This window comes from Haliotis rubra, unplaced genomic scaffold, assembly GCF_003918875.1.
Source record: "Haliotis rubra isolate DU_JTF1 unplaced genomic scaffold, ASM391887v1 Scf206, whole genome shotgun sequence".
Lineage (NCBI taxonomy): Eukaryota > Metazoa > Mollusca > Gastropoda > Lepetellida > Haliotidae > Haliotis > Haliotis rubra.
In genome coordinates, this window is record NW_025766070.1 from 888,238 (window position 1) to 912,042 (window position 23,805).

Below are 23,805 nucleotides of genomic sequence, written 5' to 3' on the forward strand. Positions count from 1 at the left end.
CCTTCTAGTCTAACGGGGAGTGGGCATCATCATATTGAAAACATTAGCTTGGCTATTAGAAATTGCGTCACTGTTGTATCGTATAAATCAAATATAGATAAATGTGAACCTAAATATTATTCATTTGGAATAAAGAAGTTATATGTTTTGCACACAATATTAAGATATATGACGACTGCACTTAGTTACGATTTATTTAGAATAAATATTTAAAATATGACGCATCATGTCAATATGGCCATGGATGTGAAAATGTTTTTCATTACCTCCTTGAATGTCTATTGTACACTCCTCAAAGACATAATCTGTTACAATCTTTAGAAACTATTGTTAAAATGAGAACACTGATTGGTATTAATCGTATCTTACATGGCAATGCAGGTGTCTCATTTACTGCAAATACGAATGTTTTCAAATATGTACATATCTATATCTCTCCAACAAAACGTTTTCTCAGTTAACTTCTGTTGTACATATGATATTATTGGGAGGGGACTTTTCTATCAATAAACACAATCAAACCTCTCAGTGACAAACCTGTTTTTATATTCGATAGTAATTGATAGTAAAATCAATTTTGAGAAGGGAAATAATTTAATCATAACAAAGTTCTATTTACCCACAATCAAACTTCTCAGTAACGAACCTGTTTCAGGCTCACCCTGCTTTACTCACTAGACAGCGGACTGTTCCATTATACCCGTAGGTGTTACCCTAACTAACCTTCTAGTTCAGTGTCTGTCAATTGGGTGTCTGTCAAATGGGTGTCTGTCAAATGGGAGATAACCCCTAGCTTTAGCATGAAAAGATACACAAAATATTCCACATTTTTAATTTCTTGGCTTAGCCAAGCATAACCAAATCCATATTGAAACAGGATGTGCCTAACTTTTGTTAGCCAGGTATTATAGCCTAAGCTATCTAGTGATCTTAACATTAAATAACTTTGATGTGGGAGTCTATTTTGTGGCATATGTATAAGTCTACACCAGAATTTAATCACTCTTGACATGTACAAATGCTGTAATGGCCACACTCTCCAAGAACCATACCATTTAATGTAGTTTTTTTCATCCTTAAGTATTGTTTACAAAATTTAATTTGCACAGCCTCTATTATTTTGGAGTGATATGTTTCCTCTGGAAACCATTTAAAGACATTATATCTTTAGAGGCCTGAGATGCAAGACATGTCTGGGCTTTACTCCAGACAAGCATGGGTGTGGACACTAATCCTAAATACCTATAAAAAGGAACCGTTTCAACAGGGGAACCATTGTAGAACCATTTCTCATAATGACGAAGAGGCCCCCCATTTCTAAAGACAATAATCTTGGTTTTGTTTAAATTAACTTTCATCACTGTACTATTACAAAAGCTTTCTAAAACATTTAATTTCTTTTGAAGCAAATTACATGTGCCAGATAGTGCTGAAATATCATCTGCAACCATAAGTGCACATAAATTAATGAAACCGTGTTACAATTCGTTACAGAGTTATGGCCCTTGTCATGTGTTTCTTGACTTCGTGCACGGTATCCCCTATGGGAACAGATTTTCTCAGTAGCTGTTATAGATAGGGAAACCAAATGTGGTATGTGTTTTCAGGACACGAATGTCGTAGTGGTGTTAAAAAACAGGAACCAAATACAAACGCCAATTATGATCAGAACACTTTGGTGGGGAAATTGATGACCATGTCTTCTTGTTATTCAGTTATGTGCTATATACCATAATGTTTGAATGAAATGTATGTATAATTTGCCTGAATTAATATATTGTTTGAACTAAATCAGTTTTCATGTTCAGTATAGACATGTACAGTTTGATGAAATCAAAGCCCTAGGGTCAACTTGTTATTGAGTTGTTTTTGTTTTATGTAATCTTCATCACAGAAATTCTATTCTTTTTACAAAGTTGAACAGAAGTCATATACAGATAGTGCTGATGTTGATTGGGAGATTTAACGCGAGCTTTCCGACATATTTCGCACACGGAATATACAGAATGTAATTACTATTTAAATATGTTGTGTTTGTACAGAGGTTATGGACCAACTGGCTGAGAACCTTCCGAATCTGGATAAGATCGTGGCAGAGATTGAGGAGCTGGCACACTCCGGTGGCAAATATGCCGAGGCCCCACATGTCATTGAGGTCACGCTCCCAATGTTGTGCAGGTAGGGTCAGTCAAGGCAGGAACCATGTTTGTCTCTTCAATTACACATTCCTAGGTGGATCTTTAGCCTTGGTAGAGATTACAAGATTAGAACAACTGTGTTGTAAGTGGAATGAAGCATGTCAGAATCCTATAATTTGGTGCACATAATCAGTGTGTGGGTTTTAAGGTAACTTTGGTTCAGTGTAGGGTTCATTTTTGGAGCATAATCTCATAAGACATTCAGTATTTAATAACTTTTAAAACACATTTCGACAACCTGTCTTCCGTGACATGCAGTGTTTATTATTTTTTATTGCCAAGACAAGATTAATTGAGAGTACATTTTGTTTGATTCAACAACATTCCATTATTTATCCATGAAATTAATATACCAGGGCCCTTATTCTCGAAATGTTCGTATCCCTAAGAATTCTTATCTTTGATCGTAGCCAATGTGTTAAGAATGGGCTTAAGAAGTTCGTAGGGCTACGAACGTTTCAAGAATAGCTAGCCAGATTATTTATGTTTGTTAGTACTGGTGGCTGCAATTTGTCACAGAATTTGAATAGAATTTCTGTACGCCATAATCATGTGTAAGTAAAGCAGCAATATTTATGTGGTCAATCTGTTTTCAGTTACCTGCCATTCTGGTTGAACCATGGGCCTGAAATGACATCAGATGGGTGAGTGTGCTTCTCAATAAGACATCTGTAGCCTCATCATAAGAAAATTTAAAAATAAATAATAATAATACACATGCATTTATAAAATGCATTAGTTTTGCAGAAGAAATATGTTCTGTGGGCTTTAGCAGCAGTGGATCAACATCAGGAGACAATATAACACTTGGAAGATCAGAATATATACTTGTATATTAGATGTAGCATTTCAGGCTTACCATTTTACACAGATTGTATGTTTGCCTCGTTCATCATGGGGATGTTTTAATGAAACCATTTGAAATATGCAACTTGACATAAATTATCATTTGTCAATGTCTGCTTTCAGAAATAGCGTGACGGCAGTGACAGCCAAGCAGATGAATGCAGTCCTGGGGAACGTGTTGAAGCTCATCCTCAATAACATTGGTTCAGAAGATGCTCCCTGGATGAACAGGATTGCCAGTAAGTAGACTGTTGCATCATATGTAAGCCTTGGATAGGTTCTGTTTATCTTGATTGGAATACTGCATGTAGACAATATATTTGAGTAAGCTGCAGTTGCCTCCCACTCATGACACAACATGGCATTTGTTAAAACATTTAGATTGACCGTTCTTGTGCTGTGCTTTGAGAAAAGTGACCAAATTAGTTGGGCAGAATTCTCCACCACAAAATATGAATTGTCAATGAAAAGGTCTCATGCAAAGAAAACCATCTTATGTTTAAATATGATATAATTTGCTTTGAATGATAGACCAAAGTGACCAGGTATTCTAGTGGTTTATACTTTTGCTCATCACACCAATGGATTCTCCACATGGATGAATATATGAAGCCTGTATTCCCCAAAATGATATTGCTGGAAAATTGCTCAATGACATAAAACCATACTTGTTCAATTACTGAATGACTAGCCAATTTCCTTAGGATATGAACTAGTATCCATAACATTGTATCTCATAACGAACAGATAGTGTAAACTCTAGATTTAAAATGTAGACATTTATTGACGGTATCCATGTTGTTAACAGCTCGCACCCAGCCCATCATCGGCAACTCCACCCCAGACATGATCAAGGATCACTTCCTGCCCATCGCCAAGAAGCTGAAGGAAGCATCTGTCAATGTGGAGTACTATGAGAAGCGACTGATCATCGACAAGAGGTCAACATCCGACAGTTCCGACATGGAGGCAGTGGTGCAGGAGGTATGACTTTGTAGCTTCCTCTCTGGTTGTATATGTATATAGAATTCTGCCTTATATTGCCATGGATACGGCAAGTTTTTCACCATAGAATATCAGTCCAATTTTAAGATATACTTTGATGTTTAAAGTTGTATGCCAATAAAATAATTTGTCAATTTTGATTGAAAGCACATCCAGCATTTCTCCAACAGGGGATGCATGTCCAAAGGCAATTTATTATGTAAGGTGTTAGAAACAATATGGGATTAAACCACCCCTGGATCAGCCATTGTTTTTCCTTCAATGTGTATGAACTCTTCCAGAAATACAGCGTCTTGACCAGAGACATCTACGCGTTCTACCCACTACTGATCAAGTATGTGGACCTCCACCGCTCACACTGGCTCAAGTACCCTGCAGTGGAATGTGAGGAACTGTTCAGTTATGTGGCAGAGATCTTCTCCATGTGGTCCAAGTCCCTAGTAAGTCTTTTTTCTCTAATGTTGGAATGAGTGAGTGAATGAGATGTTGCTGGTTTGACCAGATATCTCATGCTGTGTCAGCTTAATGTAGGGGAAGATTGCAAAGTAATGAAGGTCGAAAAAATTACCAGATACATATACGTTATGTAACAGTGTGTTAGCTTAAAGGTCACATGCAACGTAAAACACAACTTTGCAGATTCTGATACCTTTCGGTATGGACTTACCGAAACAAATCATCAAAAATGCAAATTCAAGTTATAAAGTTGAAAAATAACGCGATGAAAAAAAACGCGCGAAATCGGAGTTCAAACGTTTCACTAAATTTCCCCAGACTTTTCTGGGGAAAACGGGTTTCAACAGCTGGGCTGAAATAGGTTCGCGCAACTTGGAAGCGGGCTGTCTGGTGAATACTCGGTGAAGGCTTTGGTGTGAGCTATTTTCATAATGTTTTGTTGATATCTCACAGGCGCGAGCTTTTTATATGTTATGACAGTAAATAAACTGTTTATATAATTTCATTTGTCTATTTCACCACACGTTCTTCTTACTGAGTCACTTTCTCAGTTCGATACTTAAAAGCAATGTCATTATTTAGCGTTGACACAATTTCTAACTGTGATATAGATATGTCGTTGTCACAGACAAAACTCAATGTCTTGTTTATTGACACCTGTGTGTCTGCCTGCCTGTCTGCTAATGACAATATTCAATACACAACTGCTATCACTGACCACATGCAATTTGAACTTAACACCAATCAGGCTATACACCATAAACAAAACGCATTGATTTATGGCCCGAGTTCGGTCTCTGTCACATTATGTAATTACACAGACAGGCAGATGTGATACTTGAACACATGACATGTTATGATGTCTGTTGATTGCAAAATGTTATACACAAAAACTGATCATGTATTTACAAAACCCAACATCTCTATATATACACACACAATGAGCCGTGAACGCGGCATCTGCTAATGAACCAGCCGTTACACTTGAGTGCACACCCACCCGCTCTGACTGGGTTCGGTATCCCGGCTGCTTCGTTTCGAGGGAGGTAAACCCAAGTACAAAATATTGCACTTTTGATTTGCGATTATACGCTTATAATTTTGTTTATTTGTTTTTTCATAATCAGCAATGCATATTATATGTCATGAAGAAGTGATAATTGTGTTTTAATTATGTTTGATTTTTTGGTTGCATGTGACCTTTAACGTAGGAGCAAAGCCACTAGTGACACCCATCCATATGGGTGTTGTACAAAGTTTGACACATAATCAAGGAGAACAGGGACTCTATGTACCTGCAGATAGATCAAGATCAGCACAGCTGGTAAAATATGAGCTTGGTTGATGATTTTCAAGGGCTTTTGATCCTTAAAGCATCAATGTTTTTACGTGTTCTCTTTTTGATATTAAGGATGCTGAAAGTAAGAGAGTAGTTGTGTAATAAATCTGAAACCACTTGGCAACATTTAATTTAAAAATGTCAAAATGGAAGAAAAAAGGCTTCAGATTGCCATTGATATTGGTACTTGAAATATTTGAGGTAACATTTTAATTGTATTGTTTCCAGATGTTTAAGCGAGAAGAACAAAACTTTGTTGCTCACAACGAAATAGACAACATGGCCCTTATCATGCCCAGCCAATCAAAAGGCATGGCTGTATCCAAAATTGGTGCTCAAGATGGCACTTCCAAGAAAGCAACAGGCACTAAAAGGAAGGAAAAGAAACGTCTAGAGCCACACAACAGTTTACATGTTGCATGTCTCAAGCGTTTGGTGCCAATTGGTTTGAGCTTCTTTTCGGGACGGGAGCAAGAACTGCTCCAGCAAGCAAAGCAGAAGCTCATTCTAGTAAGTTCAAACTATTGACTTTAACTCTTAAAGAATATAAAATTTATTATCTGGCAGAACAGTTTTATTTCTTGTTTTACGTTCTAAGACATTGTGTATGATGTGAAACTACAAAAGTAAAAGGTGTATATTTATATTGAATAACCAAATACTTCAGGATATCATTTATTAAAATGAAAAGGTTCCTTTTATTTTCTAAGAGGAAGATTTTCAAGATAATTTAAGTAGAAAAATCAGTATTTCTCTATTGTATTTAAAATTGGGCTAATGTGAAGTTAAGAAAAAGTTTGTTTGTAAAACAAGAAAAAGATTGTTTGGGCCCCTCTGAAAAAAATAAGTCTAAATGATGTGAAATTTATGATTTTAGCATTGGTGTGTCATTAAATGTAACATATTATCAACTTTAAGATAACCATCTCCGAAAAGGTATGTCAGCTTGTTGCAAGTGACAGTGAGGAATAGTTAACTATAGAATAGAATCTTGTCAAGTTGATCAAAATGACTAGTTAACCTAGAGTTCTGTTAACGTAGTCGATGTGCTAGAATCTGTTCTTTGTAGTGTTCCTACACTGTCCACTTCCATGTTCACCTTCTGTATTGTCCCTCCCTCCCTTACTTTCACTTCATCTTGCCGTGCTGACCCACTTTTGTGTGTCGCCGTTTTGCTCATGCTGCTGTGAAATGGGCATGGATCTTCGATCACTTTCTTGACTGTACTTTGATTAAACTTTGAATTTGAAGAGTTAATTTCATGTCTGATTTTTCTAGTCTTACACTGTATGTAATTAGTTATTGTAAGTCACTGTTTAAATGTGGTTGCTGTGTTGTAGATTTCTTTTTTTTTTTGTCTGTCTCACCAGTAATTCACATCAAAAGAAAAAAGTTTTCAATTGGAAAGTTGTTATTTATATATTGTGCACAATTGTAATACTGGAATTGGGTTTTAATAATAATTGTTAGGATTGTGATTATGATGTTATGGGTTGTTTTCACTATGCATTAACTATGGTGATGGTTGTGTTATAAATTTATCATTCTGAAAGGACCTTACACAGTTTGATTTACACAAACACTACCCAAACCCACCCAAACCAACCCTAATTCAATCCTGAAAGTTTAACATTTCAAATGATAATAACATTATCGTATGTTGATGCAGAACTGTATTTACAGGCTCAGGTCTAGCAGTGCCCAGTTTGTCAGATACAAACACATCCATGTACTGATATTTACTGTTCAGTATTTACTGTTATGTAATAGTTTAAACAATTGATTATGACATGTTTTACTAAATTTTGTACTCCAAAATGGTTAGGATATAGAAATATAGTGAATGACATGAATACATTATCAATTTTTAAGTTAAGGACATTTAGGGTTGCAAACAGAAGCAAGTGCATCCAACTGTTCTTCAATTTAGTGCAATAACAACTGGTGTATTGAATTAGCATAAATAAAGCTGGGCTTGAATTATTTAGTAACAGTTGTTTCAAACAGTTTGTCTCAGTCCCATTCAACAATTTACAGTACATCAGAAACCAACACATCCATTTAGAGTTGCATCAGAATCAAATACATCCTAAGAATACTACTATGTGGTGAAGGACATTGTTTGATATATACAGCCTGCACTGTTGAGTGGCCACTGTTCACTATGCTAGTCAATGTCCCTATTTCACTCTTCCTAGTTTCCACTCCTTTCCATGCAAGCACTTTTCTGCCCTTCTGTCAACCTGCATGATGTGCTCTGAGCATGGTAGACTAACTGCCTGTGTCGGGTTTCTCACTATTCCTTGTTTTAGAAGGACCCCGATGGAGATATCGAAGAATTCCTCCTTCAAAGTCTGGAGACAGTGGAAGGGGTAAGCAACAACAAAATAACGAAGGCATATCATTCTGTTTCTGTAAGGTCGCAAAACAAAAAAGTAGTGAATATTTAAAGGTTCACAGTTTAATGGATGTAATGAAAAAGTGGTCAGACATTTCAAGTTGAGAGTATGGGGTCACAGACACAAAATGTTTGTTTTATCGAATTTCATTTAAGAAAATAATACCACACAGAATGGTTGATTTTGAAAGTCCCAAAGTTCTGCTGATTTATGGAAACTATTGGACATTTTCATTTTGAAAGTTTGGAATCAATGAAGTTTATGAAATATTATATATTTAGGATCTGAACAAATGGTATCAGGGGTCAGTGATATACTAAAACAATTCTAGTGAAATATGTTCGTATCTTATTGCACAACACTTATTTCATTGGAGAATGTATACGCCTTTCCAAGAATGTGTTGTGTTGTAACAAGAATAATAATGAAAGCGTGCTAAATATTGTGTAGGTAATTGATGAAGCCTCAAGATGGCAGAAGGTACTATACAAGAAGATTGGCGACACAAGCACAACAGGACAGAGCAAGTCAAGTCGGGACAAGATTATTGGCCGTATCATATCCATGGCAAAGGTCATGCATGGTCTTTACCTGGTAAGTCTTGCTTTGAATAGTTTACATGGAATATATATTTTCATGAACAGGTGTCTGTTTAAGAGTTGACACCTGTGTGAAATGTTAGTATTGTGTATAATACTGTGTGTCTGTGTTAACTGGAGTTGTACACTGTTATTATGGAGTCATACAGTCAGATCAGGATTTGATGGCATGTATCCTCAGTCCAGTCTTGGAGTTCCTAGTAATCCATTGATCTCTGGTGAAACTGTCTTGCAGCATTATGAATGGTTACATCAGAGGTTTGGGATTTTGTCAGGTCTTCACTATATGAATAACTCTGGGGATACAGTTCATGAAATGCTTCGGAAACCAAGTTTACATTTACCAGAATTAGATGATGTGTATTTAAGTGTTGCTTTTAAATGTAAGTACTTTTATTCTGCCATGAATTTTAATACTTGAGCCTAAATGGTAAATCAGAAATCACAAAAACATATTTCTAATGGAACACCTTTCTCCAAAAAGAAAGTTTTAAAAAGAACTTTTCTGTCGAAAACACAAATCTGAGTTCCAAGTTGTGATTTTAGCAATTGTAGATCGAGAAATGCAGAGGTCTAAGGTCTGATTAATTTTATTTAGGGTTTTATGATTTTAGATTTAAATTAATGACAGTTTTGGTCATCCATGAAATCTGAACTGCAAACATTTCCAACCGTCAGTGTATTTTACCATTTACAAACTAGACTGAGACTATAGCTGCTGTATCTTGAATTCTGTGCTGTTTTCATTTGAGACCTCTGAGTTATCGACAATTAGCACTTGAAGGTATCAAATTAGTGATAACAGCAGTACAAAAGTTCAAAACCGTGGCTTTATTGCCAATTTGATCATCTAATTCTGGTTGTAATGTAAAAACTTGGAAGAATACAAGGTTCCTCTTTAACAGCCACAGGGGTCAAGTATGGGCTTAGACCACTCAGTAATGATATCTGTATTAATTCCATTTCAAATTGAGGTGTCAATTTATAGCTAAAAGGTTGGTATTACTATGTAGCAAATAGTTTGATCAACTTTATTTCACATAGAAAATTTGAATCCAGCAGATGTTTTAACAACACCTGTGTGCAGTGGCTGTTAATGAGAATTTTGTTTGAAGGTAGTAGAATAATAATTTGCTCATTTTTTTATGACATGTATCCTAAAGTGCTATGCCCTCCTTGAACAAAACGCATCAAGATATGAGTATTGGACCTACAATCATTTATGAGCTACTGCTGGCATAAGTCTGTAAGTGTCAGAGTTTTGTCAGTTGTAGTGCTAAGATGATTACATGTGATGATTTGGGATCTGCTCCACAAAGCGATTTTAGCGCTTCAAAAATAGCAATGACTGTTATAACCTTAGTAACACTTTGTGGAACAGGGACAATATGTACAAAGAGATCTTAGCACTATGTTTGACATACCTCTGATGCTCTAACATAGATTTAGGATAATCTTAGTACTAGAATTGCATTGTGGAGTTGGGATTGGTGACATCCTTAAAATTGTCGTAGTACTATGACCATTGTAAATCAGTGTTAAAAGAACAGAAGCAACAGCAGTAGTACCTCTAGGAACACTTTATGGAACAGTTCCCATGACATACTTGTCATCTTGCTGAAAACAACTTTAGCTTAAACTGGACTTACTGGTCTGATCTAACCTAGAGTAATGAATGTAAGTCCAAGCTGCTTTGTACAAGGATCTGAGGGGAGGATTTGTGTCATCAAAAATTGATCCAATTGTTGTGAAATTTGTTTAGTCTTTATGTAGAAAGCAATGTTTTCGCTTAATAGCAAGTGTGATAATCATCTTCATTGTGATCTCACAAATGTGTTGCCTCTAGTAAGTGTGGATTGAAGGAAGATGCAGGCTTATCAAGACTGGGGTTTTGAGGTGGTTATATAGTGATTAAATATGAAATAGCTCATGAATAATCTCAGCTATCCTTGATTTCCAAGTGGATTATATCTATCCTGTTGTGATAAATATTCTGACCCTTCCCTTAGCCTTCTGACAGAAGTGACTGTCACTGTAACTCTTCAGTTCAGAATTACTCTCGGTCAGGTAGTTGGAATTAAGAACCAGTCAAACTCACTATTCTGATTGTGAGTTATGTATTGATTTACATTCAAAAGTGGAATGTGGTACAGAAATTGTCTTGGTCATGTGATTGGAATCAACAACCAATCAAACTGCCTTTTATCAGTTTGGTATAGATCTACATTCAAAATGCAATGATACAAAATTACTTTTGGTCTTGCGAAAAAACTTTCGTTGAAGGTGAGTTCAGTATTGATCTGACATTAAAAATTGTGGCCATTTATGAATAAGACCCCATACATTGAACTAAATCTGAATGCTGTTTAAATTGTAAGACTGGAAAAACTGTTATGAGGGGAGGGAAATCTGAATACTGGAGGACATATGCAACAACCTGCGTGCGACAAGACAAGAACAGTACTGGTGATACCAAAACATGACCATGAAGTGTCTGGCAATGTGTCAGTAGAACCAGACTCTAGGGAAAGTTATGCAGGTGAAGATGTCCAGGTTATATACCATCATAGGATGAAGACTGGACACAGGAGATAATCCAGGATTAATATCTGTATGAGTGAACCAAAGATGTAACAATTTAACTCCCTTTCCTGTCCATAATGGTTACAGCCCGTAATATTCCATGAAGTTACTAAAATGTTTACTGAAGACTTTTATGCAGCCAAGAACTAAAGCCATCATAGCAACCTAAGTAAGACCATTATTCTTCATGAAACATCATTACTGGATTATACTGAAATCTGTAAAGGTTGTGCTTTTTACAACTATTTAACATCAAAGGGGTTCGATGGACATACTCGCTTACTGAAACAGACTGAAAATTAAATTTTTAAAATTATGAAAAAATGGCATCAATTGATGTATAGTTACAATATGGTAAACAAAATTGTATGATATCAACATTCTGATTGGAGGTTTTCACTTCGATATGAAGGACCTATGAATCTTGTTCACAGGAAAATATTCAAAGCCAGGTAAAGTAAAGATGTATTTCATTTGCCCTGTTACAAACTCACTGCACAATGAATGCAGACAGGCATTCACAAGTGTTAGAATTGGTACTATCATTAGTTTGAAGATTGTCTCTAGCTTCAGACTTAAAGAATAGTCTCCAAAAAACTAAAATAGCATCTTCTCTTTCTCTTCCTTGATCTAACAAACAGTTCCTTGTGCACCGTTGCAAGTTGTACTAGCAGGGCGGACATGGTATACACATGTCCTGCCTGAAGTGTGTCATGAATCAGACAAGATGATATTTGATGTGGTTCAAATCAGAGCTGAGTGAATCCTTGATTCTTGAATAAAAAAATAAAACCCCTGCTACAAGGGTATGTAAAGGGCTTTTTGGTATGGTTCATGATACCTGTAGATATAAAACAATTTATAATAATAAATAAAAATATTAGTGGAAATGTTACCTTTGTACCATTGCTATTTTATCTTTGTAAGTTTCAAATACTTTGGGAACATATAAAATGAACATATATTTTTTAATTGACTCTTAATGAAACATGTTTACTAACCTGTCTGTGATATTCAACAAGCTCTGTTTTGGATGGTGATGGCAGGATGTTTTTGGATATTAAAGTATGTAAGCGGGTATGTCCCACATTAACCAGAGTCTGCAGCCATAATGCTTCCTTTTTAGAATGACATGATTCATGACAGTAGTTATAACTTATTCATTTTTTTTTTAATTCGAAGAATCCAACAGGCAAATTTTTCCATTTATATACATATTGTTGCTAAAAAGGAGCATTATAATGCTATTATGCATTAATACTGCTGCGATCATGATAATGTATCTATGGTGGAAGCATTTAAATGTAATGAGACAAGTTATCACGTTTTGAACTAAATATGAAGGATAGGTTTTGACATTGTATTCATAACCATATTTGAATGCTTTCACGATGCCCTGCTTACTTGTTACATACATTCCACTAAGTTTGTGGGTTTTCTGCATGGATGTTTTTTATTCTACTGAAACTGCATGTTTGTGAAGTTACAAACTTTATTTTGTCTATGTTTGTATTATTACTCAAGAACCAGTGTGTGGAATTTGTTTTGTCCTAACCTCAACAATAACCACTCATTAGTTGTACTGTGAAGATGAAGACGCCATACATTGTCAAGAGAAGAGAAGGTGGAACTGTCTTTGGTTCATTCTACTTGTGATAAGACTATACATGTACCACAGCCAAGTGTATAAACTATGAACTAATTCCTCAACTCCAGTATGCTCCCCTTATGCTGGGGCAGTGGGGTAGCCTAGTGGTTAAAGCATCTGTTCGTCACGTCGCAGACCCGGTTTTGATTCCCTACATGGGTACAATGTGTGATGCCCATTTCTGGTGTCCCCTGCTGTAAGCAGAATAGAACAGTTGATGGTGGAAGGTTCTTCATAAAGAACCTCATACCAATGTATATCAACATAGCTAACATTTTGTTGGCAGTCAACAAGTTACATATTTACCAACTAGCCAATTTTATGTTGGCTTTAGAAACAGATAGACAGTCTAATGTTGTCAATAATACATAAGTCATATAATTACCTACATAGCCACATTTAATTAATGGAAAAGAACAAAATAGCAATACACACCAACATTCCCCTGTTTTGATTGTAAAATAGGTTAGATCCAACAGTTATGGGCAGTTGTTTGACTGGTAGAAAGGTCAATACCAGAGAACAATTACCTTCAAATATCCAAATGCATGCCATTGGGTGTAAAAGGCAAAATAGTGGTGAAAATTTTGTGGATGAATTACTACAAATCGGTGATGACACCACGTGTTCATGAACACCAACCATTCCCAATATACCCACATGCCAAGTCATACTGGTACAATACTCAAAGGGAGAGGATTCACAGTGTGCAATGGTAAAATGCTGCATCAGGGCAGTGAGTATACATGTGGGCACAAGGAGATCTATCAGGGAGGTTGGCAGTAGTACGGAGATCTGAGCTGATGGTACCTGTTCTAGGTGGAGAATCCAGCAATGGCTGTTCATGAGAAGAGGAGACAAGCCCTTCATGGACACGTTTGTAGAAGTTGATCCTCAAACCCCCACTCCAGGCTTTTATGCTTGACATATGTATCAGCAATGACCTTCTTGGAATTCTCACACATTGTGATTGCCTGTGTTGATTGCTTGGGGTACAGCAATGATGATATATGGTGTTCATGCATATAGCATTCACCTGTGTTAATTGCTTTGTGCCTGCGGTGGCCTCTTGGTACTCATGTGTATGACATAAGCTGGAGTTAATGCTCTGGACATTGCAATGACATTCCATAGTACTCATTCATATGGTATTCACCACATACAAACTGTTTCGGATATTGCAATGACCTTCTATGGCATCTGTGTTGCCTGCTTGGGTTTTAGGAATGATCTTCCATTTTAAATGTATGTATGCATCTTTTCATCTTAAGTATGAACAATTTGTTTTCAGCTTCTGAAAGTGGTTCAGGATTCATTTAGAGTTAATGTACCGTGATTCTGCAGAATATTTGGCCTTTAAGAAGATGGTATAATATCTGGAAGTATAACAAACAGGATTTTGCGTGAATATTCTGTGCTAAATGTCAACACCTGTGATTTAGCTTACTGGACTGGTATGTGTCATGAAAGACAGTTAAATGTAGATTTCTTGTCAGCAAAGACAAACCAAAGTATTGTATTATTTAACAAGTCATTGAAGATGAATACATTTTCCATAATAACCCCTCATATTTCACCAGTGCAAACTTGACCTTCTATAACACTAAAGGTGAATCACTTGGAACTAACTCAACGTATGTTTCCCAAGCATGACCCAAGCCTTCACTATCAGTTGATTTTATGAGACCTCCACACTTCTGTGTACTTCTTTAAATAAAACTGGGAAACTATGTTATTTTATGCAGATGGAACAATTCTGAATGGTGAATTACCTACATATATGATCTAGATAGACATCTTTGGGAATATTATTTTATTATTTTAATTTTATGAAAAGTTTTATGGACTAATGAATTGTATATGCTGATCACTGAATTAAAATATTAATTTATTGTTAAGTCTTGATAAATGTCTACAAGCTGACAGCAGTGACCTCAACAGGGATATTGTACATGAGAGAAATGCTACTGTGTTAACCCTATGACTTATTCAGCATCAAAGAGCTTATATTCTGTTCATTTGATCAGATGATTTTGGTGACATTAGAGATGCTTGTGTTTCCTAGGTTGAGCACCCCCACCTTGGTTTGAAGAGTGCTTGGAAGAAGGTGATTTCGTCTCAGAGGAAGAGGGCTGTTATGGCCTGCTTCAGGATGATACCTCTGCACAGTCTCCCCAGGTACTTCTTCAGTTCTCTCATAACTATTCCTGTATAGAACTCATCCCCTGATATATGGTGGTTGTAAGGGGATGATGTTGAGGTCAGACCCGATATCTCAAAACAAACTTAAGTTTTTACTCAAATTTCAAACTGAGTTTGAAAATTTGAAACAGCTGAATCTTTTACTCAACTGCATTTTTAAAATAAAAAAGCCCAAACAACTTAAGTAATCTATTCATGAAACTCAAATTGTCTGCTATGTTCGACTTTATATCGATTTCAGTTCATTCTGGGAAATGCATTTTCTCAAATTTGAGTAAATACTCAAATTTGTTTGTTTCGAGAAATTGTGGCCAAGTTTGGTAACTTGGTGATTGTCTGCCATAATGTGCTGACACCATGGTTTGTTGCTTACAGTATCAATCTTTTGATTTTCTGGTCAAGTTTTGATTGTTTACAAACTTCCGCATTGCTATTTACATGCTGAGTTTAAAGGTAAATTTATTGATGTGACTTCTGCAAAATGATAAGTTTTTAGTGTAAAGGTAATGCTTCAAGCAGGTTATTGTATGTAACTTCTCCCACAGACATCGTGCCATCAACTTGTTCCTGAAGTCCTACAAGCTGCTGTGGCTAGAAACTGAGGAACTGGACAAGAACATCCTCATCACAGACCTTACAGTGAGTACTTTGCTCTAAAGTTACATCAGAATTATCCAAACATTAGTTTGTCAATTGGTTGTATGATGTGTATTCCAATTTTTCCTCTCTACAAACCTTCGTTTAACTGTACTTTCTTTAAAAAGCCATGGACTTATTAAATACTGATGTTATAGTGGATAGATATAAGGTAATGTAAGTATCACTGATAAAACAGAAGTGTGCTTCAAATATCACACATAGTTTTGTGTAATTACTGAGAATTGCCAATATGTAGGATTTAGTTTGTTCTGGTAAAATGGTGAAGTTGTATCCAATTCTGGATAATGTATGTTTGTGTTTAATTCTGTAAATGAAAGTGGATGTATTTGATTCTGAACAAAAAAATGTATATTATTCTGGAGAAGCATATTAAATTCTGAAGAAAATGTATGTATTTGATTCTGAACAAAAAAATGGGTGTATTTGATTCTGAACAAAAATGGATATATTTGACTCTGGAAAAAAAAGGATGTATCAGATTTTGAACAAAAATGGATGTATTTGACTCTGGAAAAAAATGGATGTATCAGATTTTGAACAAAAATGGATGTGTTAGATTCTGAACAAAAATGGATGTATGTTATTCTGAAGAAACATTAAATTCTGAACAAAATGTATGTATTTGAATCTGAACAAAAATGGATGTATTTGATTCTGAACAAAAATGGATGTATTAGATTCTGAACAAAAATGGATGTAGTTGATTCTGAACAAAAATGGATGTATTTGATTCTGAACATAATGGATGTATTGGGTTCTGAACAAAAATAGTGTATTAGATTCTGAACAAAAATGGATGTATTTGATTCTGAACCAAATCTCTGAAATGCACTGATTGCAAGCATATGTAACAATGCAGCAAGCCAGTGAGAAAGAAGATGAAGGGGAGAAGAAGGAGGAAGAGGAAGTTAAACCAGACCCTCTGTCTCAGCTTATCACATGTCTCAGTCGGGCAGCAACCAAGGAGCAGCAGAGCAGTCTTCCAGAAGATCCTTTGTACATGTCCTATGCTGAAATCATGGCAAAGGTGAGTACCACCTTAAGGTTCAGTGGAATAGTTTCTAGTCAGACATCACGCTGCTTTCTGTATAGGCAAGTCTTATTTTTTTATTGTTTTAACAAATGCACCATCTCCAAAATGATAATTGTGTATAAAATATGAAAGTTGATAGTGATAAGAAATCAGCTGAATGTTTAAAGAAACCAATGGTTTACTATTGTAATAAGTATGTATCATGACTTGTTACAAGTCAATAATGGTTGAGATGTAGCTCTAAGTATGTTTCTTTTCATTTCTTAACTGAACTTTCAGGAGAAATATAATTTAAATATGTTAATATATAGATGAATGAATGTAATCCTTTTAATGACCAACGTTTATTTTGGGGGAAAAATCCTCAAAATACAATACCTGGTCTTAGATCATGAGAGACACAAAACACACTTGACATTTTGTTTACCTAAATTTTGGAACAAATTTTTGTGAGACATTGTGTTACCTTAATTACATGTAAATCTTTGTAATATGAAAATATATATGTTTAATATATGTGTTTATTACTGAGTGGTATGCTTTTGTTCACAGAGCTGCAGTGGTGAAGATGAGGATGATGACGATGATGGTGGGGAGGACGAGGGTCCAGGACCGTCCTTCGAGGTGAGATATCTCGTGGTCACCTGCTTCCTACACTCATACATCTAGATCTATCTAACCACAGCGCTTACAGGCTCACTTAAACATTCCAGCAGTCACTATTTGTTTAGTACATGTACTTTGCAGTGTCCACAACAATCATAGCTTGCTGTTTAATGACATGATCTCCTTTAAATATGTTAATTATTCACATTTTAACAATTAAAACCAATTCAACATTGTCTTCCTGACAAAATCAGCATGTCAATGAGTATCTAAATCACTTAAATGTTAATGAAAATGAAAATGTTACAATGTTAGCAGCTGTTTTAGAGGATGAACATTACTAATGTAATGTAGTCTTTAATACTAGTGTTTTTTCATACCAAATTATTAACATTCTTTATCTTAGTATGTAGGAGTTTCATTAAAGGGGTGGTGGGTGTTCTGTTTTTAAGTGTGACCAAGTACTTGATCAGATAATATATCTGGTGTTTTCTGTAACACATTTGGGTTAACTGAAGGATTGTGACCACTAATGTATGTATGTGTATACGTAATCAGATTTTTGACCTAGTAATTATGACAAACTTTAGTACATGTATGATAAAACTATCACAAAGCACCTTTAAAATACCAGTTCGCTCCTTCCCCTAAACTTCGAATACTGAATTGTTAATATCAATGTGTATAATACTCATTATAATGTATGGATTACATTTTATAAGACAGGGGAGGTGGGTTAGGCAAGTGGTTGCAGGGTTTGCTTGTCACATTATAGACCAGGGTTCACTTCTCTGTTTTTGCTGATAGCCTGCTGTTGTTTGACTGGAAGATTGCTAAACAGGGTGTAAAGGCTTCCTTGTTCACTCACTTAGTGTAAGCACACAGTGCCTTCTAAATCAACTAGAATGATGGATAGTACACATGCTCATATTAATCACTAAGTTTAAATACTTTAATGATAATCAAGTTTTCTTTAAAAATATTTTTTTAGAAGAGTCTTTTTAAACATATTACCTGACATTACAATAATAGATGGTATAAGGTGTGATTAGCTTGAAATAATCTTCGGACTGTTTTCTTGCTGGGTCACTTCAGGCAACTAAAAACATTTTTGTTCACATGTGTGGGCTTTGCTTTGACAAACCTTGTAATGCAGAGATTTGTGAGATGAATTAATATTTACACCTATATTTTCACCATCTAACCCATATCTCTCTGTTACAAGCATTTTTAAATATTTCTTTGATGAAGTAACGCTTTTAAGTATTGCATTGCATTTCCATTCAGCAAGGTCCATGCTTTATGTGGAACTCTCTGGTGCTTTTAATCATCAACAACACTGCATCTGCATATATAACAGCTGTAGACGATTGTAAGGTCTCAAATATGATTTGAAAACCTCACAATGTTAAAGACTGCCATGGTACAAATCACCATCTTTATAGTTATGGTTGGACATTGTACACATAACTGATATTTTAAGTGAATCAGTGTGAATATTTGAGGGAAATACTCAATGCGAATATTTGAGAAAAATACTCAAAGTGAATCAATGTGAATATTTGAGTATATTTGATTTTGCTGTTTGCATCAGATCAAACTGGATTTGTTAAAGGTACTACTAGCTCTGCTGCAATTCAGATGTAATGTTAACTGTTGTTCCTGTTCAATATTTGTGGTAGAAGACACTTTCACTTTGTAGAAACCTAGAGACTGTTAGTGCTCTTATCAGATCAAGCTGTGTTAAATCAGTTTCTGGCTGTGTGGTAATGTTTTTCAGTTGTTTGAAATGCAAGACAAAATAGCTGTAATATCTTCATAGTCATTCATTTAATGGTATCTTTACATGTTTTGGTAAATTTAACAAAATAGGCAAGAATGTAAAAACTATGTACAAATGTCCTGATACAGAATTGTCTTAATTTTCCATTTAAATCTGTATTATTTTTTAAATCGAGATGTTGTTATACTGACTAAATGTTGATCGAAGAAAATGATTTTAAAAATTTGACAAATTATCAGGTGAGTTAGGAATTCGATATGACTTTCCTGTGTGCCCATTTATAATGTGCCCTATCCTGTGTGCCCACACATAATGTGCCCTGCCCACAATATACTCACAGCTTCATGATAATCTGCCGCCAGCCGTATCCTCGCACCACGTCCCTCTCCACCCCTGTATAGTGCTGTAGTTCCTAGATAGCCCTTAGATCTGTCTGTGGTGGATTGTATTGTGCTATATAGACGTAACCTGTACTGCACTCATATATACACTGGCGTCATATATCATACACACCTTCATAGTTTAGACATATACAGTGCTGTAGTCAAAACAGATGTTATTTAGTAAGAAAATTGTATTTTTAAATGAACAAATATTTTTATCTTAATTCCATGTTTTTATATATATTTAATTTTATGAATTAAATACATTTCCTTTTGACTTTTGTTGAAAATGGTTGCACTTTATTAACTTGCTAAAGGTATTATGTAAATATATGCACATGTATTTTATATTCTCTTGATACTGGTTTAATAATTTTCACCTTTTCTATATGGACATATTTTAACAGTCACTGCCTTATATTTTTTAAATATTTTTTTTTATGTCATTGAATTTTGTAAAATGACAATGTAATGTTTCTGTAGATTTTCTTTGTAATAGCACTATCACAGTTGTTAAAAAATCTTTCCTTGTCACTTTCATTATTGTCAATATGTCTTTCTGTTCGATCTATACTGGGAAATATATTTATGAAATCTATCCAAATATGATTTCAAATACCTTTAAGTTTTCAGACTTAAGTGTTTGAAAAATATTTTGATATGTTTACAACTGTAATTATATGGAACGAAATCAAAATAAAAAACAATTAGATATTAAAGAATGATATTGTAAAAAAAATGTACATTTGTATGTTGTAAAACAGATATACAGAAACTATATTCCTAGAAATAGTTTTGCGAAGATGACTTCATATAAAGTATCATCAGTAGATGTTAGAATGAAAATGTGAAATATATATCATTTCTATCATCATCATCATCATCAACACCTTGTACTTTGATTTGGCACCGAGTAGTGAATGCCAATGAGTCAAGTTGCACTGGAAGGTGTATCCCGGTAGTACCTAGCCACTAGTGAATGCCGTAGTCCATATTCTGCATGGTCACAAGTTGGGGAATTGTCCCGAGTTCTTTCTCGTGACGACGATGAAGATGCATCTCCTCCTGTCTAAACGTGTGTCCTGTTGTGTGGATTTAGGAGCAGGAGATGGAGAAGCAGAAGTTGTTGTCGGAACAGTCGCGGCTGGCTGACCGTGGTGCTGCCGAGATGGTGCTTCTGTATATGGACGCCAGCAGAGGTAGGCCCTGATTTCAGCCATTGTGGTTGGCAGTATATTGCTTCTGTATATGGGTGCCAGCAGAGGTAGGCCCTGATGTCAGCCATTGTGGTTGGCAGTATTTTTCTCATACAGGGATTAAGATTAAGACAGAATATATTCCTATTCTATCCATTATTTCTAAAACCCAACAGGGGCGGTGGGGTAGCCTAATGGTTAAAACGTTGGCTCGTCACGCCAAAGACCCGGGTTCGAATCCCCACATGGGTACAATGTGTGAAGCCCATTTCTGGTGTCCCCCGCCGTGATGTTGCTGGAGTATTGCTAAAAGCGGAGTAAAGCCAAACTCAGTCAGTCAGTCTAAAACCCAACACATTTTGTCATGAAATATAGTAAACCATTTCATCATTTTTGTGTAAATTAATACCTTAAAAGGAATAAAGTAAAAGATATATACTGAATATTAGAAACGCACCACACTAAATGCAACGACGATGCTCAGATATCATGGGTACATTTCAGTCTGATTCAGTATTTCAGTATATTTGGTAAGAGCTGGTTCACATCATCGAATAAGGTTGAAGTTCATGTTAGAATGATATGTGCACAGCTAAATGTCTCTATAAGTTTAGTGGTCACAGCTAAATGTCTCTATAAGTTTTAGTGGTCATCGCTGAATGTCTCTATAGTTTTTATTGGTCAACTAACTAGACCTTCCTGTTCTTCTAGGTGAACTTGGGCCAATGGTGACCAATACCATTGAACTTGGCATCTCACTACTTAGGGGTGGTAATGTGGATGTGCAAAAGGTGAGTTGTGTCACAGCTGATGGTTTCAGTATGGGGATCCTGGTGGCAGGTTCATCTTAGAATTAGTCCCCAGTAACCTATGCTTGTGAGTTAATGGTTTGGGTGGTCAGACTTGGGGACTCCGTTCAGAATAACAATCACTGGTTTATCTGGTCCAGACTTGTTAGATACAGGCCTTCATCAGATTGATAGCTTGAATACTGCTGAATTCTAATAATGACAGTTGAGTATGAAAGACTGGGTATTCTATTGAGACATGATATATGACAATGGTGTTTTTTTTATTTAGTTAGTCTTTAAATCAGTAAAGATATTTGGGACTCTCCAGCCACACATCCTTTTCTTTTCTGAACAAGAAATTTTGGAAATGAGAATTATTTTAAAATATATTTTTTCTTTTCAGAAAATGTTGCAACATTTGAAGGATAAGAAAGATGTGGCCTTCTTTACCTCAGTGGCTGGTTTGATGCAGCAGTGCAGGTGAGTAGCACTTCATCCGTGTCTTTTACAAGTGCTCATGATATCACTCACTAGTCGAGCTGTTAGGCAAGTACAGTCAGGCACTGTTATGTCAGGCTTAGGGTTGTCTCATAGTAAAAGCTAAGTACCTGTGTATTCCTTGTGTTGTCATCAGCTGGTTTGACTACTGATTAGTCAAGACATGGTGGGGTAGTCTAGTGGTTAATGTGTTCACTTGTCACGCCGAAGACCTGGGTTCGATTCCCAACATGGGTACAATGTGTGAAGCCCATTTCTGGTGTCCCTTGCCGTGATATTACTAGAATATTGCTATAAGTGGCGTAAAACCAAACTTGCTCGCTCTTAAGATTATGCATTTACCTTTTTAATTATATAAGAATAATATCTCTGTTGTTTGAGATTGAAGAATGATATTTTCATTTGAAATACCAGAATGTAATTTTGAGTTCCCATGCTTGCAACATGTCACTGATGAAAAATAAATAATATATGCGTGTCATGAAAGTCTTCCTTTAAATTCCTCTTTCCATCTATCATCTTACCGCCATTTTCAGTGTTCTTGACCTGGATGCCTTTGAACGTACCAACAAGGCTGAGGGACTCGGAATGAGCACAGACGCAGCTGCAGCAGACAAGAACGCTGCTGAATTTACCTGCAAGTTGTTCCGCTTCCTGCAACTGATGTGTGAAGGTCATAACCTGGAGTTCCAGAACTACCTGCGCACCCAGGCCGGCAACACCACCACTGTCAACATCATCATCTGTACAGTTGACTACCTGCTCAGACTCCAAGTAAGTAGGGCTTCTTCAAAGACTCCAAGTGAAGTGGTGGGAGGGCAGATGATTGGGCCCTTGTTCTTCTGTAAGGATTTCTGAATGACCAAGTGAGATTGTGGTGGGAGGTGATTGTTTGAGGAGATAAGCAGATGATTGGGTCCTTGTCATCATCATCATCTTTAAAGTTGCCTTCTCCCTCAGACTCAAGGTCAGTGGGGCATGGATACTTCAGATCAGATGTCACCTAAACAACTAGGCTTTAGTATTGTAAATATTTGAATCCTAAATATTTATGACATATATTTGTTATAGGTTCAGGTGTTTGGATGAAAGGTTAAATGCAGTTCATTTTGGTTAGGAAGTCTTTTGATGCATTATGTACAGAATTAATTTCAATATCTGGAATATATTTTGTCATTTGGTTTGGTATTGTGAAAAGGTATTGTGTATTTGGTTTACCATTTAGTATCATCTCACCACCAAAAGTAAACAAGGCCAAAGGTAAACATAGATGTCACATGGCAACAAGCTTGATGATTACCTCTGTTGGCTTCAGGAATCCATCATGGACTTCTACTGGCACTACTCAGGGAAGGATGTCATCGATGTGGCTGGCAAGGAGAACTTCTGTCGCGCCATCATGGTTGCCAAGCAGGTCTTCTGTACACTGTCTGAATACATTCAGGTGAGACATGATGAGACATACAGGTGAGACATGATGAGACATACAGGTGAGACACTTGTAGACAATGCAGGTGAGACATGACTTGACAATGAGACAGTCAGGTGTGACATTACCATACAATGAGACAGGTGAGACA

General features: G+C 36.0%; 1 protein-coding gene across 1 annotated transcript in view; it reads left to right on the top strand.

Annotated features, from left to right (window-relative positions):
- LOC124276127 (ryanodine receptor-like) overlaps positions 1 to 23,805 on the top strand; it is a 202,291-nt gene that overhangs the window by 149,642 nt on the left and 28,844 nt on the right. Inside the window, 19 exon segments of the mRNA XM_046711794.1 lie at positions 2,043 to 2,178; positions 2,795 to 2,842; positions 3,168 to 3,283; positions 3,853 to 4,028; positions 4,331 to 4,489; positions 6,073 to 6,354; positions 6,763 to 6,780; positions 8,157 to 8,216; positions 8,694 to 8,837; positions 13,893 to 13,949; positions 15,139 to 15,251; positions 15,821 to 15,914; positions 16,795 to 16,962; positions 17,521 to 17,592; positions 20,840 to 20,939; positions 21,648 to 21,727; positions 22,131 to 22,207; positions 22,762 to 22,999; positions 23,541 to 23,669. Of these exon segments, the coding sequence (XP_046567750.1) occupies positions 2,043 to 2,178; positions 2,795 to 2,842; positions 3,168 to 3,283; positions 3,853 to 4,028; positions 4,331 to 4,489; positions 6,073 to 6,354; positions 6,763 to 6,780; positions 8,157 to 8,216; positions 8,694 to 8,837; positions 13,893 to 13,949; positions 15,139 to 15,251; positions 15,821 to 15,914; positions 16,795 to 16,962; positions 17,521 to 17,592; positions 20,840 to 20,939; positions 21,648 to 21,727; positions 22,131 to 22,207; positions 22,762 to 22,999; positions 23,541 to 23,669 (2,267 nt within the window).